The sequence below is a fragment of the Chiloscyllium punctatum genome, chromosome 8 (genome assembly GCF_047496795.1).
Source record: "Chiloscyllium punctatum isolate Juve2018m chromosome 8, sChiPun1.3, whole genome shotgun sequence".
Classification (NCBI taxonomy): domain Eukaryota; kingdom Metazoa; phylum Chordata; class Chondrichthyes; order Orectolobiformes; family Hemiscylliidae; genus Chiloscyllium; species Chiloscyllium punctatum.
Window position 1 is genome coordinate 133,272,399 of NC_092746.1, and position 15,204 is coordinate 133,287,602.

General features: G+C 45.1%; 2 protein-coding genes across 5 annotated transcripts in view; one reads left to right on the forward strand and one right to left on the reverse strand.

Annotated features, from left to right (window-relative positions):
• Positions 1–15,204, reverse strand: part of LOC140480940 (mitogen-activated protein kinase 15-like) — a 437,971-nt gene that overhangs the window by 76,872 nt on the left and 345,895 nt on the right. The window lies entirely within an intron of this gene.
• The window catches only part of LOC140480939 (mitogen-activated protein kinase 15-like), a gene marked incomplete at its 5' end in the record, with an annotated part of 46,484 nt that overhangs the window by 20,455 nt on the left and 10,825 nt on the right, over positions 1–15,204 (forward strand). Inside the window, 3 exons of the mRNA XM_072576549.1 lie at positions 1,465–1,570; positions 10,650–10,896; positions 14,796–14,944. Coding sequence (XP_072432650.1) covers positions 1,465–1,570; positions 10,650–10,896; positions 14,796–14,944 — 502 coding nt within the window. The remainder of the gene's footprint in view (positions 1–1,464; positions 1,571–10,649; positions 10,897–14,795; positions 14,945–15,204) is intronic.

Consider the following 15,204-nt stretch of genomic DNA (forward strand, 5'->3'; position numbering starts at 1 on the left):
TGCAAATTCTCTTCCAAGCCATTTGCCATCCTGAATTGGAAACATAGAGATGTACAGCATGGAAACAGACCCTTCGGTCCAACTCATCCATGCCGACCAGGTATCCCAACCCAATCTCGTCCCATCTGCCAGCACCCGGCCATATCCCTCCAAACCCTTCCTATTCATATGCCCATCCAGATGTCTTTTAAGGGCGTCATGGTGGCTCAGTGGTTAGCCCTGCTGCCTCACAGTGCCAGGGATCCAGGTTCAATTCCCACCTCGGGCAACTGTGTGGAGTTTGCACATTCTCCCCATGTCTGTGTGAGTTTCCTCCGGGTTCTCCAGTTTCCTCTCACAATCCAAAGATGTGTACATTAGGTGAATTGGCCATGCTAAATTGCCCGTAGTGTTAGGTGCATTAGTTAAGGGAGTGGATGTGGGTGGGTTGCTCTTTGGAGGGTCGGTGTGGACTTGTTGGGCTGAAGGGCCTGTTTTCACACTGTAGGGAATCTAATCTCATCTAATCTAAAAATGTTGCAATTGTACCAGCCTCCACCACTTCCTCTGGCAGCTCATTCCATACACATACCACCCTCTGTGTGAAAAAGTTGCCCCTTAGGTCTCTTTTATATCTTTTCCCCTCTCACCCTAAACCTATGTCCTCTAGTTCTGCACTCTTCCTTTGCGCCCCCCCCAACCCAGGAAAGACCTTCTCTATTTATCCTATCCATTCCCCCTCATGATTTTATAAGGTCACCCCTCAGCCTCTGACGTTCCAGGGAACACAACCCCTCCCTATAGCTATTGCTGTTACTTCACTGGCACTGGGTCAAATCCTGGAATTCCCTCCCTAACAGCATTGTGGAGCTACCTACAGCACATGGACTGCTATGGTTCAAGAAGGGCAACTAGGCATTGGCAATAAATTTGATCCATCCAGCGATGCCCATATCCTGTAAATAAATGACTGAATGAAAGCCAAGGGATTGAAAGGTTACAAGGAGTAGGTGGTAATGTGCGTTTAAGCTTACAATCAGATCAGAAAGAATCTTTTTGAATGGTGGAACAAACCCAATGGGGGTGCATGGCCTGCTCCTGATTTGTAATTTTGTATTTAATAAGGTTTGTACAGTATTCCTGAGTGAGTTTATCCCCCTATAGATTGGGTAAATCTAATAAGCATGCCTTCTCCATGTTGAGCCTGCAGATCATATATTAGGCTTACTATTTATCCATGTTAGAACCCATCGGACCAGTGTCACACGGAGTCATTTCTCGATATCCCGACAGGCTGTTTGTAGAAAGCAGGGTACCTGAGTCCTAGGAACTGCAGCAGACCACCACCACCTTGAGGGCAACTCCAGAATAGCTAGTCCAGCTAGTGACAATGACATCCAGTGGATACACCAGTAAAGGGAGCTCGGGGTGATTGTGTTGCTTTAATCAACAGGAGAGCTCAATTTGTCTGTTGTTTTATTGCAGATTCCACAACCCATTGAAGGAACCAGGGCTAGATTGTGATATTATCCTTCCTGTGAATGATGACACACAGCTCTCTGTGGGAGAGTATCGGAACAAGCTGTACGAGGTGGTATTTCAGTCTGTCCCCTGCATCATTCAGGACTCATCACCAATCACACTTCTAACTCGATTGACCTTAAATCTGTGTCTTGTGTCCTTCTACTTTCTGCTTTTATTGTATCAAAACCTTGCATGATCATAGAATCCCTACAGTGTGGGTGCTGGCCATTTGTCCCACCAAGTCCACTCCAACCTAGATGGAGGTTTGCTCGCTGAGTTGGAAGGCTCATTTTCAAACGTTTCATCACCATACTAGATAACCTCTTCAGTGAGCCTCCTGATGAAGCACTGTTGGTGTTTCCTGCTTTCTATTTATATGTTTGGGGTACCTTGGGGTGGTGACGTCATTTCTTACAGTCTGAGGGGGTGGTAAATTGGATTCAAGTCAAATGTGTTTGTTGATAGAGTTCTAGTTGGAATGCCATGCTTCTCAGAATTCTCGTATATGTCTCTGTTTGGCTTGTCCTGGGATGGATGTGTTGGCCCAGTCAAAGTGGTGTCTTTATACTAGTGAGAGTAGGTCATGTCTTTTTGTGGCTAGTTGATGTTTGTGTATCCCAGTGGCTAGTTTTCTGCCTGTTTGTCCAATGTAGTGTTTGTTACAGTCCTTGCACGGTATTTTGGAAACAACATTAGTTTTGCTTGTTGCCTGTATAGGGTCTTTCAAATTCATTAGCTGCTGTTTTAGTGTGGTGGTTCACCCCACTCTAGTTCTGGACTCTTCCTTCGCCAAATGTGGCCAAACCAAAGTCTTGTACAACTTTAACATGACCTGCCAGCTCTTATACTCAATACCCCGTCCGATGAAGGCAAGTATACTATATACCTTCTTGATCACTCTATCCACCTGTGCAGCAACCTTCAGGGTACAATGGACCTGCACTCCCAGATCTCTCTGCTCATCAACTTTTCCCAAGGCTCTTCCATTTACAGTGTAGTTTGTTTTAGAATTAGACTTCCCAAAATGCATCACCTCACATTTGTCTGGATTGAACTCCATCTGCCACTTTTCCACCCAACTCTCCAGTCTATCTATATTCTCCTGCATTCTTTGACAGTCCCATATGCTTTCTGCTACTCCACCAATCTTCGTGTCACCTGCAAACTTACTGATCAGACCAACAATGCTCTCTTCCAGACTATTTATGTATATCACAAACAGTGGCTCTAGCCCTGATCCCTGTGGAACACCACTGGTCACCTTTCTCTATTTTGAAAAACTCCCTTCAGCCACTCCTCTGTCTCCTGTTGCTCAACACCCTGCACACCATGTGACTTCACTTTCTCCATTAGTCTACCATGGGGAACCTTATCAAACGCCTTACTAAAGTCCATGTATATGACATCTACAGCCCTTCCTTCATCTATCAACTTGGTCACTTTCTCAAAGAACTCTAAAAGTTGGTAAGGCACCGTCTCCCCCACACAAAACCATGTTGCCTATCACTGATAAGCCCATTCTTTTCCAAGTATAAATAGACTTTATCCCTCAATACCTTCTCCAACAACATTCGCACCACAGTTGAAGAGGGTGAAGACATGACTGCCCAGCTGGTTCAGTGTGCTACGTGCTTGATGTGGGAGGTCAACGACTCTGGTGTGTCTGGCTCATATAAGTGTGGAAAGTGTGTGCACATTCAGCGACTGACAGAACATATTGCAGCACTGATGAAAGAACTCGAGGACCTTGGGCTCATCCGAGAGAACGAGATCTTTCTGGACAAGACCTTCAGCGAGGTTATTACACCAATCGTACCAGAAGAGAGCAGACAATGAGGAAGGCCAAGAGGAGACAGATGCAAGAGACACCGGGGGAAGTACCTGTCAGGAACAAGTTGAATCTTTTGGAAACAGTAGAGACAGATGACACTGCCAGTCCGTGAGGCGGCCAGGTCTGTCAAACAAAGTTTGGTGTGGAGGCAGAGTGGAAGAGTCGGACATCGCACAGAGCCGTGGTAATAGGGGACTCCATAGTGAGAGGAACTGACCGGGGTTTTTGTGGCAGCAGACGGGACTTAAGGATGGTGTGTGTTGCCTTCCTGGTGCCAGGGTTAAAGACATCGCGGACAGAGTGCAGGAAATCCTCAAGGACGAAGGTGAAGAGCCAGAGGTGGTGGTACATGTCAGCACAAATGATGTCAGGAAGAAGAGGGGGATAATGTTACAGCGGGACTTTGGAGAACTCGGAAGAAAACTGAAAAGCAGGACGTCCATGTTGGTTATCTCCGGTTTGCTTCCAGTTCCTCGGGCTAGAGAGGTCTGGAACAGGGAGATCATGGACTTGAACGTGTGGCTGGGGAACTGGTGCAGGAAGCAAGGATTTAAATTTTTGGATCACTGGGGTATGTTTTGTGGTAAGCATAAATTCTACAAGAGAGATGGTTTTCGCCTTAATAGGTTAGGGACCAGCATTCTGGCAGGCAGGTTTGCTACTGCAACACAGCTGCGTTTAAACTAAGTAGCGGGAGTGGGTTGGGGGGGGGACAAATTGAATGTTTAAGAAGGAAATTGAAGGGAAAGTTAGAACAAGAGAAGTCAAGAAAGACAACTATATCAATGAGGCAGAAAACTCAGGGATCATGCTGTAAGGTTGAGTGAAATAGGGGTTGATGGGAAGGGTGAGAGCAGTAACAAATTAAAAATATTATACATGAACGCACGAAGCATTAGAAATAAGGTGGATGAGCTTGAGGCTCTTTTGGAAATTGGCAGATACGATATTGTGGGGATAACTGAGACGTGGCTTCAAGTGGACAGGGCCTGGGAAATGAATATTCAAGGCTACATGTGCTATCGTAAGGACAGACTGACGGGCAGAGGGGGTGGGGTGTCCATGTTTGTAAGGGATGATATTCAGTCCCTTGTGCGGGGGGACCTAGAGTCAGGGGATGTAGAGTCAGTGTGGATAGAGCTGAGAAATTCTAAGGGTAAAAAGACCCTCTTGGGAGTTATCTACAGGCCCCAAAACAGTAGTCTGGATGTTGGATATAAGTTGAATAAGGAGCTGATATTGGCCTGTCGCAAAGATGTTACTACATTTTTTATGGGGGATTTCATCATGCAGGTAGACTGGGAGAATCAGGATGGTATTGGACCTCAAGAAAGAGACTTTGTGGAGTGCCTCAGAGATGGATTCTTAGAACAGCTGGTGCTGGAGCCGACCAGGGAGAAGGCAATTCTGGATCTGGTATTGTGTAACGAACCAGAATTGATCAGGGACCTCGAAGTGAAAGAGCCATTGGGAAGAAGTGACCATAATACAATAAGCTTCAATCTGCAATTTGAGAGGGAGAGGGTACAATCAGAAGTGACAATATTTCTTTTAAATAAAGGGAACTATAGAGCTATGAGGGAGGAGCAGGTCAAAGTTCAATGGTGCCATACCTTAGCAGGGATGACAGTGGAGGAACAATGGTGGATATTTCTGGGTATAATGCAGAAGTTGCAGGATCAGTTCATTCCAAAAAGGAAGAAAGATCCCAGGTGGAGGCATGGGTGGCCGTGGCTGACGAGGGAAGTGAAGAAACATATAAAGTTAAAAGAGAAAAAGTATAACATAGCAAAGATAAGTGGGAAAACGGAGGACTGGGAAGCTTTTAAAGAGCAACAGAGGATTACTAAGAAGGAAATACACAGGAAAAACAATGAGGTACGAAGGTAAACTGGCCAATAACATAAAGGAGGATAGTAAAAGCTTGTTTAGGTGTGTGAAAGGGAAAAAAATGGTTAGGACTTAACTTGGGCCCTTGAAGACAGAAACAGGGGAATATATTGCGGGAACGGAGAAATGGCAGAAGAATTGAATTGGTACTTCAGATCTGTGTTCACTGGGGAAGACACAAGCAATCTCCCTGAGGTAACAGTGGCTGAAGGACCTGAACTGAAGGGAATTTATATTTGTCAGGAATTGGTGTTGGAGAGACTGTTAGGTCTGAAGGTCGATAAGTCCCTGGGGCCTGATGGTCTACATCCCAGGGTACTGAAGGAGGTGGCTCGAGAAATCGTGGATATGTTGGTGATTATTTTCCAGAGTTCAATGGATTCGGGATCGGTTCCTGCGGATTGGAGAATAGCTAATGTTATACCACTTTTTAAGAAAGGTGGGAGAGAGAAAGCAGCAAATTATAGACCAGTTAGTCTGACCTCAGTGGTGGGAAAGATGCTGGAGTCTATTATAAAGGATGAAATTACGACACATTTGGATAGTAGTAACAGGATAGGTCAGAGTCAGCATGGATTTATGAAGGGGAAATCATGCTTGACTAATCTTCTGGAATTTTTTGAGGATGTAACTCTGAAGATGGACGAGGGAGATCCAGTAGATGTAGTGTACTTGGACTTTCAGAAAGCTTTTGATAAAGTCCCACATAGGAGGTTAGTGAGCAAAATTAGGGCACATGGTATTGGGGGCAAAGTACTAATTTGGATTGAAAGTTGGTTGGCTGATAGGAAACAAAGAGTAGTGATAAACGGCTCCATTTCGAATTGGCAGGCAGTGACCAGTGGGGTACCGCAGGGATCAATGCTGGGACCGCAGCTTTTCACAATATATATTAATGATATAGAAGATGATATTAGTAATAACATTAGCAATTTTGCTGATGATACTAAGCTGGGTGGCAGGGTGAAATGTGAGGAGGATATTAGGAGATTACAGGGTGACCTGGACAGGCTAGGTGAGTGGGCAGATGCATGGCAGATGCAGTTTGATGTGGATAAATGTATGGTTATCCACTTTGGTGGCAAGAACAGGAAGGCAGATTACTACCTAAATGGAATCAATTTAGGTAAAGGGGCACTACAGAGAGATCTGGGTGTTCTTGTACACCAGTCAATGAAGGTAAACATGCAGGTACAGCAGGTAGTGAAGAAGGCTAATAGAATGCTGGCCTTCATAACAAGAGGGATTGAGTATAGAAGCAAAGAGGTTCTTCTGCAGCTGTACAGGGCCCTGGTGAGACCACACCTGGAGTACTGTGTGCAGTTCTGGTCTCCAAATTTGAGGAAAGACATTCTGGCTATTGGAATGCAGCGTAGGTTCACGAGGTCAATTCCTGGAATGGCGGGACTACCTTACACTGAAAGACTGGAGCGACTGGGCTGTATACCCTTGAGTTTAGAAGACTGAGAGGGGATCTGATTGAGACGTATAAGATTATTAAAGGATTGGACACTCTGGAGGCAGGAAACATGTTTCCGCTGATGAGTGAGTGCCGAACCAGAGGACACAGCTTAAAAATACGGGGTAGACCATTTAGGACAGAAATGAGGAGAAACTTCTTCACCCAGAGAGTGGTGGGTGTGTGGAATGCTCTGCCCCAGAGGGCAGTGGAGGCCCAGTCTCTGGATTCATTTAAGAAAGAGTTGGATAGAGCTCTCAAGGATAGTGGAATCAAGGGTTATGGAGATAAGGCTGGAACAGGATACTGATTAAGGATGATCAGCCATGATCATATTGAATGGTGGTGCAGGCTCGAAGGGCAGAATGGCCTCCTCCTGCACCTATTGTCTATTGATGTCAGGCTCATTGGTCTGTAGTTACCCGGAATATCCCAACTACCCTTCTTGTACAGGGGGACAACATGAGCAACCCTCCAGTCCTCCGGCACCTCACCGGTGCTAAAGGATGCTACAAAGATATCTGTCAGGTATTTCCTCTCTTGCCTCCCTCAGCAACTTGAGATGGATACCATCTGGTCTTGGGAATTTGTCCACCTTAATATCCTTTAGCCTACGCAACACATCTTCCCTTCTTATGCTAAGGTGATCCAGAGTAAATAAACTTCTATCTCTAATCTCAAAATTCATCATGTCCCTCTCCTCACTGAACACTGATGCAAAGTAATCATTCAGAATCTCACCCATTTTCTCAGGTTTGACACACAGCCTGCCTTCCTTATCCTTTAGTGGACCAACCCTTTTTCTAGTTACCCGCTTGCTTCTTATATATGAATAAATTATATCAGATCTACTGTAAAATTATACCATGTTATGGTCACTCATCCCTTAAAGGTTCTTTTACAACTAGGTTTTTAGTTTGCCGTTTTCATTCCACGATGCTTCATCGAAAATGGCCTTTCTTCCAGTTGGCTCCAATATTCCCTCTGAACAGCCACACCGATGTTCCACGTGCAACAGTCAAAGGCCCACACAGTCATTAAGAAAATTCAAGGGAAATGCTGGTTCAGTCTTCTCTCCTCTCCTGATTAATTAACTGCCATCGCTGTAGTCCCATAGGATCACTCTCTTATTAAGGCAAGGTTGAGAAGGTAGGACCTTCACGCTAACTTCAGCCAGTGCTGTTGGTGTGGTTCTGCATTGCAACCCAGCCATCTAGCTAAGTGACACCTGATCTCCTGGGCAATACCTGGCCCGACCCTCCCACTATTACTTGGTGGCCTATAAATAACTCTAATCAATATCCAATGCCCCTTGCTGCTTCTGAGTTCACCCAAACAGATTCCACACATTGTTCTTCTGATCTGAGATTCTCCCTTATTAAGATACTGATCCCCCCCCTAATTATAAGTGCAATTTGATCTCCTTTTCCCTCTTGTCTGTCTGTCTGTCCTAATGATTAAATATCCTTAACTATTCAGTTCCCAGTCCTGGTCACCATGCTGCTATGTTTCTGTATTGTTAATTAGGTTATACCCATGTATCTCCATTTGTGCCTTTAAATCATTGACTTTGCTGTAAACGCTGCAGCAAAGGTAGAGAGCCATATAGACTCATACAGCACAGAAAAGGCTCATCAGCACTGCCCTACCTTCGCTCATCTCATTTCCTAGTTTTTGGAACGTTGTGATACTTAAAATGCTTATCCAAGTACTTTATGAAGGTTTGGAGGTTTCCTGCCTCAGCGCTCCTCCCTGGCAGTGCGTTTCAGTCCCCTACCACCCTATGGGTGAATAAGCACTTCTCCTTAAATCCCTTCAAAACCACCTGCCTTTTGCCTTGAAATTATGACCCTTTGCTATTTACCCTTCAGCTAAGGGATCAGCTGCTTCCTATCCACCCTGACAATGCCCCTCATAAGATTATACATCTCAATCCATAAGAAATAGGGACAAAAATGTGATGTTCAGTCCCTTCAGACAACTTTACCATTCAATAGGATCATATCTGACCTGACATTCCTCACTTGCACTTTCCTGTGTTTCCCCTGTAATCCTTGATTCCCCTACAGATCAAGAATCTTTCCATCTCATCCTTAAATATACACAAGGTCTATGCCCCCACAGCTCTCTGTGGCAAGGAGTCCCAAAGACACTCAGCCCTCTGAGAAAAGACATTTCTCCTTGTCTCTGTTTTAAAGTGGTGTCCCTTTGCTCTGAGACTATGACCTCTGGCCCTAGACTCTCCCATGAAGAGAACCATCCTCTCACCATTCACTTTGTCAAGCCCCTTAAGAATACGATACGTTTTAATGAGGTCACCTCTTATTCTCCTAAATGAGTAGAGTCTCAACGTGTTTTACTTTGCTCATAATACAATTCCTCCATACCAGTGATCATCCAAGTGAATCTTCTCTGAACTGTCTCAAATGGAATGATACCTTTCCTTAAATAAGGGAACTAAAACTGCTCTCAATATTCCAGATGTGGTCTCATATTATACAGTTGCAGTCTTATATTCCAACCCTCTTGAAATAAAGGCCAATATTCCATTCGCCTTTCCTGATTACCTGCTGCACCTATGTTCTAGCTTTTTGAGTTTCGTTTACACGTAGCCCCCAAGTCCCTTTGTGTTCCAACTTTCTGCACTTTTTCTCCATTTAAATAGTACTCTATTCTTTTGATCTCCCTTTCAAAATGAACAACTTCACATCTTCCCATTTTATACTCCTTTTGTTAACTTTTTTCCCACTTAAGCTATGACTATCTCTCTGTGAACTGTTTATATCCCTCCCACAACTTGTGCGTTCCATCTACGTCTGTGTCATTTGCAAATTAGACTACAGTACATTTGTTTCCGTCCTCCAAATCTTTGTCTTTTTGACATCATTCTGCTTTTGAAGCATGCTCAATGCTCAGTTTCGATTCTCCTGCCTTCTAGTCTACCCAGATCTTTTTTGGCTTCATGTAACTTGCTTAACTCCCTTCCAATTTGTGTTACCCCTCAGATTCACATCCCACAGCAGTACTGGCAAATCTCCAAGCGTCAATATTAGTCCTAGTCCTGTAAAAGATGTACACCACCTACCCAGGACTGGACCCAGTTCCTCAGAAACCTGATGCTCTCCAAGCGCGCTCTCTCTCTCACTCTCTCTCACACACACACACATTGAGTTCCCTCATCTCTGTGTTACACCTTACTGGGGTAGCGCATTGGAAATCAAGCCCTGTTGTGAAAGTGCAAATTTCTTTTGATCCAGTCAATCATATTCATTGCTCACATTGCATGTGAAATAATGGGGGATAGGGTAGGTGGACGGTCTAGGTCTTTGTATGAAGCTGATTAGATTAGATTAGATTTCCTACAGTGTGGAAACAGGCCCTTCAGCCCAACAAGTCCACACTGACCCTCTGAAGAGAAACCCACCCAGACCCATTCACCCCTGACTAATGCACCTAACACAACGGGCAAATTAGCATGGCCAGTTCACCTAATCTGCACATCTTTGGACTGTGGGAGGAAACCAGAGCACCTGGGAGGAAACCCACACAGACACGGGGAGAATGTGCAAACTCCACACAGACAGTCGCCCGAGGCTGGAAACAAACCTGGCTCCCTGGTGCTGTGAGGCAGCAGTGCTAACCACTGAGCCACCGTGCCACCCGTTTAGAGAAATGCTGTGGACTCGATGGGCTGAATGGCCTCTTTCCGCACTGTAGGCATTCTATGATTCTGTGAACTGCTCTTTCACTCCTCTCTGTCTCTGTCAAAAGTATTTTAAAAATGTATTTTCCAACAGCTTTCAGTTCTGAAGCAGACCCTCACCAGACTTGAAACATTAACTCTGTTTCTCTCTCAGCATATCTATCAGATCTGCAGAGTTTCTCTGGCCTTCTCTGTATTTGTTTCAGATTTCTAGCCTCTGCAGTAGTAAGCCTTTATTCGATTGTTTTTGGTGTTGTGTTTAGATGATTCTAGAGAGAAAGATGAATATTCGACTCCAGAAGCGCTTGCTGAAGGGACCAGAGCCAGCGAAACCATCACCAGACCCTGACCAGAAAGAACCAACGTCAACCAAAACCATAGGTGTACCTCCCACAGAGGGAGCCATCCCACCTGTGCTACATGGAGACCGAGTGCTCAGTAATCCAACAACAAACCTCAGCTCATATAATCCAATAACTCACAGCACCATATCATATGTATCCTCTCACAGTGAGTATCAGGTGACAATGCTTGCTCCTAGCAAAAACAATTGCTGTGAAGCTCTTTAACATAAGGATTGGCACAGATCACATAGCTCCTTGAAACTACTGAATCATTCATTATTATTGTGGATGATCTGATTGTAGCCTTGATTCTCTGAGACAGCAAAAATCACTCTCCCAGCCTTAAGTATATCCAACGATGGAGACTCCACAATTCTTTCGGACAGAGAATTCCAAATATTTACCTTTGAGTGAGTAATTTCTCTATTTCCCTGTCCTCAGTGACCTGCCTATTACCCTGAGACTGTGTCCTGTATATTAGATTCTGCAGCCGGGCAAGCTATTTTGGAGGTCAATCATCAGGATGTTGCCTGCTGTGGTGGGAAGGTCTTATGAGGAAAGGCTGAGGAACTTGAGGCTGTTTTCATTAGAGAGAAGGAGGTTGAGAGGTGACTTAATTGAGATATACAAGATAATCAGAGGGTTAGATAGGGTGAAAATGTGTTACTGGAAAAGCGCAGCAGGTCAGGCGGAATCCAAGGAACAGGAGAATCGACGTTTCGGACATAAGCCCTTCTTCAGGAATCTATCCGGTTAGATAGGGTGGATAGGGAGAGGCATTTTCCTCGGACGGTGAAGGCTAGCTTGAGGGAACATTGCTTTAAATTGAGGGGTAATAGATATAGGACAGAAATCAGAGGGAGTTTCATTACTCAGTAGTAGGGGCGTGAAACACACTGCCTGCAACAATAGTGGACTCGCTAACTTTAAGGGTGTTTAAATGGTCATTGGATAAACATATGGATGAAAACTAAATAGTGTAGGATAGATGGGCTTCAGATTGGTTTCACAGGTCGGCACAACATTGAGGGCCGAAGGGCCTGTACTGTGCTGTCATGTTCCATGTTCTACTGTTCAGGAGTTCCTCAGTTTAGTGACCTAGGCCCAACCATCCTCAGCCGCTCCATTGATGAACTTCCCCAAAAGTTAGAAGTGAGGATGTTGCCGATGATTGCACAATATTCAGCACCACTAACAACTCCTCGGAGACTGAAGCAGTCCGTGTTCAAATGCAACAAGATCTAAATAATATCTAGCCTTGAGTTGACAACTGGCAAGTAACATTTGTACCACACAAATGCCAGCTATGACCTTCTCTCTAATCACCGCCCCTACACATTCAATGGTGTTACCATCACTGAATCCCCCACTATTAACATCTAGAGGGTCACTTGATCAGAAGCTCAACTGGACTCAGTGGCTACAAGAGCAGGTCAGAGGCTAGGAACCCTGCAGCGGGTAACTCAGCTCCTAATTCCCCAAAGCCTGTCCACCTACAAGGCACAAGTCAGGAGTGTGATGGAATACTCTCCACTTGCCCTGGATGGGTACAGCCCCAACAACTCTCAAGAGTCCAGGACAAAGCAACCCCCACTTGATTGGCACCACCACATCCACAAACATCCCACCCTCCATTATTAACGCTCAGTAGCTGTAGTGTGTACTATTTGCAAGGTTCACTGCAGATGTTTAGCACCTTCAACACTTACAACCATTTCCATCTAGAAAGACAAAGGCAGCAGGTACATGAGAGCAATATCATCTGCAAGTTCACCTCCAAACCACTCACCATTTTGACATGGAAATAGATCACCATTCCTTTAGTGTTGCATTGTGGGTCAACCTATTGCACGTGGACTGCAGCAGTTTAAGAAGGCAACTCAGCACTGCATTCTCAAGGGCAACTAGGGATGGGACAATAAATGCTGGCCAGTCAATGGTGCCTACTTCCCATTTTTAAAAAAATTTCAAAGAATATTGACCAATCAGCAAGTTCTGAGAGGATTTGTAGCTTGAGTTGAGGTTCTGAATATGAGAGAGGGTCATGTCTTTTTGTGGCTAGTTGGTGTTTATGTATCCTGGTGGCTAGCTTTGAGATTTTTTGATTGGATTCCCTACAGTGTGGAAATAGGCCCTTTGGCCCAACAAGTCAACACTCACCCTCCTGACAGCACTGTGGGGGGGGGCCCTACACCCTCCCTGACAGCACTGTGGAGGGGGTCCTGACAGCATTGTGTGGGAGGGGTCCCTTCACCCTCCCTGACAGCACTGTGAGGGGGGGAGGTCCCTACACACTACCTGACAGCACTGTGGGGGGGGAGTGGAGGGAGTTCCTACACTCTCCCTGACTGCACTTGGGGGGGGGGGGGGGGGGGGGGAAGAGTCCCTAAACTCTCCCTACACTCTCCCTACACATTCTCCCTACACATTCTCCCTGACAGCACTGTGGGGGGGAGTCCCTACACTATCCCTGACTGTACTGTAGGGGGGGTCCCTACACCCTCCCTGACAGCACTGTGGGGGTCCCTACACCCTCCCTGATGCCTACTTTGTTTCCTGAATATTATGTGCAATTTGTATATTTTAAGCTGTCAGCACTCCCCCACCCCACCCCACCCCATAAACCATTAGCTTCCATATTATCCTTTTCATATTGAATACAATTTGGAAATCCAAACATGCTTTTATCAACTGGTTCTCCTTATCTAACATTCAAGTTACATACTCCCACAGGAATAAATTTGCCAAACACAGTTGCCCTTTCATAAAACCATAATCACTTGGAACATCCTGAGATCTTCTATAATCTTTTGTGTTCGTAGAATCCATACAGTGTAGAAGCAGAACATTTGATCTACTGAGTCTATACCCATCTTCCAAAGAGCATCCCACCCAGACCCTCCTGTACCCTAGTACCTTCCTGCTTGCTGTCATATACTGGGCTCCAGTCTTCTCCTACCACCCTCTGTCTCCTGTCACAAAAGCCAGTTTTGGATCCACTTTGCCAAGTTTCATAGAATCCCTACAGAGTGGGAACAGGCCGGTTGGTCCAACAAGTCCACACTGACCCTCTGAAGAGTATCCCACCCAGACCCATTCCTATTACTCTACATTTATCCCTGACTAATTCACCTAACCTACACATCCCTGAACACTATGGGCAATTTATCATGGCCAATTCACCTGAGTTGCACATTTTTGGACTGTGGGAGGAAACCCACACAGACACGGGGAGAATGTCCAAACTCCACACAGACAGTCGCCTGAGGCGGGAATCAAACCTTGGTCCGTGGCGCTGTGAGGTAGCAGTGCTAACCACTGCCCCCCCCCCCCACCGTTATCTTGGATTCCATGAGCTTTTACCTCCTTCATCAGTTTTCCATGTGAGACCTTGTCAAAGGCCTTGCTGAAATCTGTATAAACTCCAATAGCTGCGCTACCCTCATCAGAACACATCCTCTGTCTCTGCTGCTGTGTCTTTTAGGACCTGTAGCTATACCCCATAACATCCTGGGGATTTGATGGATTTTAAGCCTTTAATTTTTTTGCAGTACTTTTTCTGTGCTGCTAACTCTTACCTGGACTTCCTCACTCGTATTAGCTTTGAGGTTGCTTTCTATTTCTGGAATGTAAGTTGTGTCTGTAACCACTGGGAAGACAGACAGAATGTATTCATTCTCTGTGTCTGCAATTTCTTCATTGCCCAAAATCTCTCCTATTTCTGCTTCTAACCCTATCGCAGCTTTTCTCTTTGTAAAAGCTTTCACAATTTGGTTTTAATATTCCTAGTTAGTTTACTCTTTAGATTCATATAGCACTGAAAAGGCCCCTCGGCCCACCAAGTCTGCACTGACATAACTAATCCCAATTTCCTGCACTTGTACATATCTTTGAATGTTGTGATATTTTAACTGCTCATCCAAATATTTCTGCCCTTTCACCAATATTTCGATGGTCCTCAGCTAACCTGTAAAACACTTCCAATCCTAAGACTTGCTCATATTCTTTTCAATGTTCTATAAGCCCCATCTTACGATCTCACTGAATTTATCTCACTGTCCACAGATGATATGATTAAGAAGAAACAGCTCCACGCTCCCACTGCATTCTATCAGACCCATGGTTATCTAGTGAACAGAGTAAATGAAAATCCGAGTGTGCAGGAATTGTGTAGCACACAACAGCAGAGTATCGATGCTCAGCAAATCACAGCCGTGAGTAACTGTACCTCATCTTATTCCACCATTCTCTCAAACCCCCACCATTCCCCATTTCCTTCTCTGCTCCTATTCCCTCTCTATCCACACTACACTCTGTATGTTTAACCCCGTGGAAACTCTTGCTTGGCATGGTAGTGTCCCCACTTCTGAGCCAGGAGGTCAATGTCCAGTCCCACCAACTCTAGAGGTGTGTCATAACACTTCTGAACAAGTTGATTAGAAAATATATGTTTAACACTGTGGTTTTGGATACC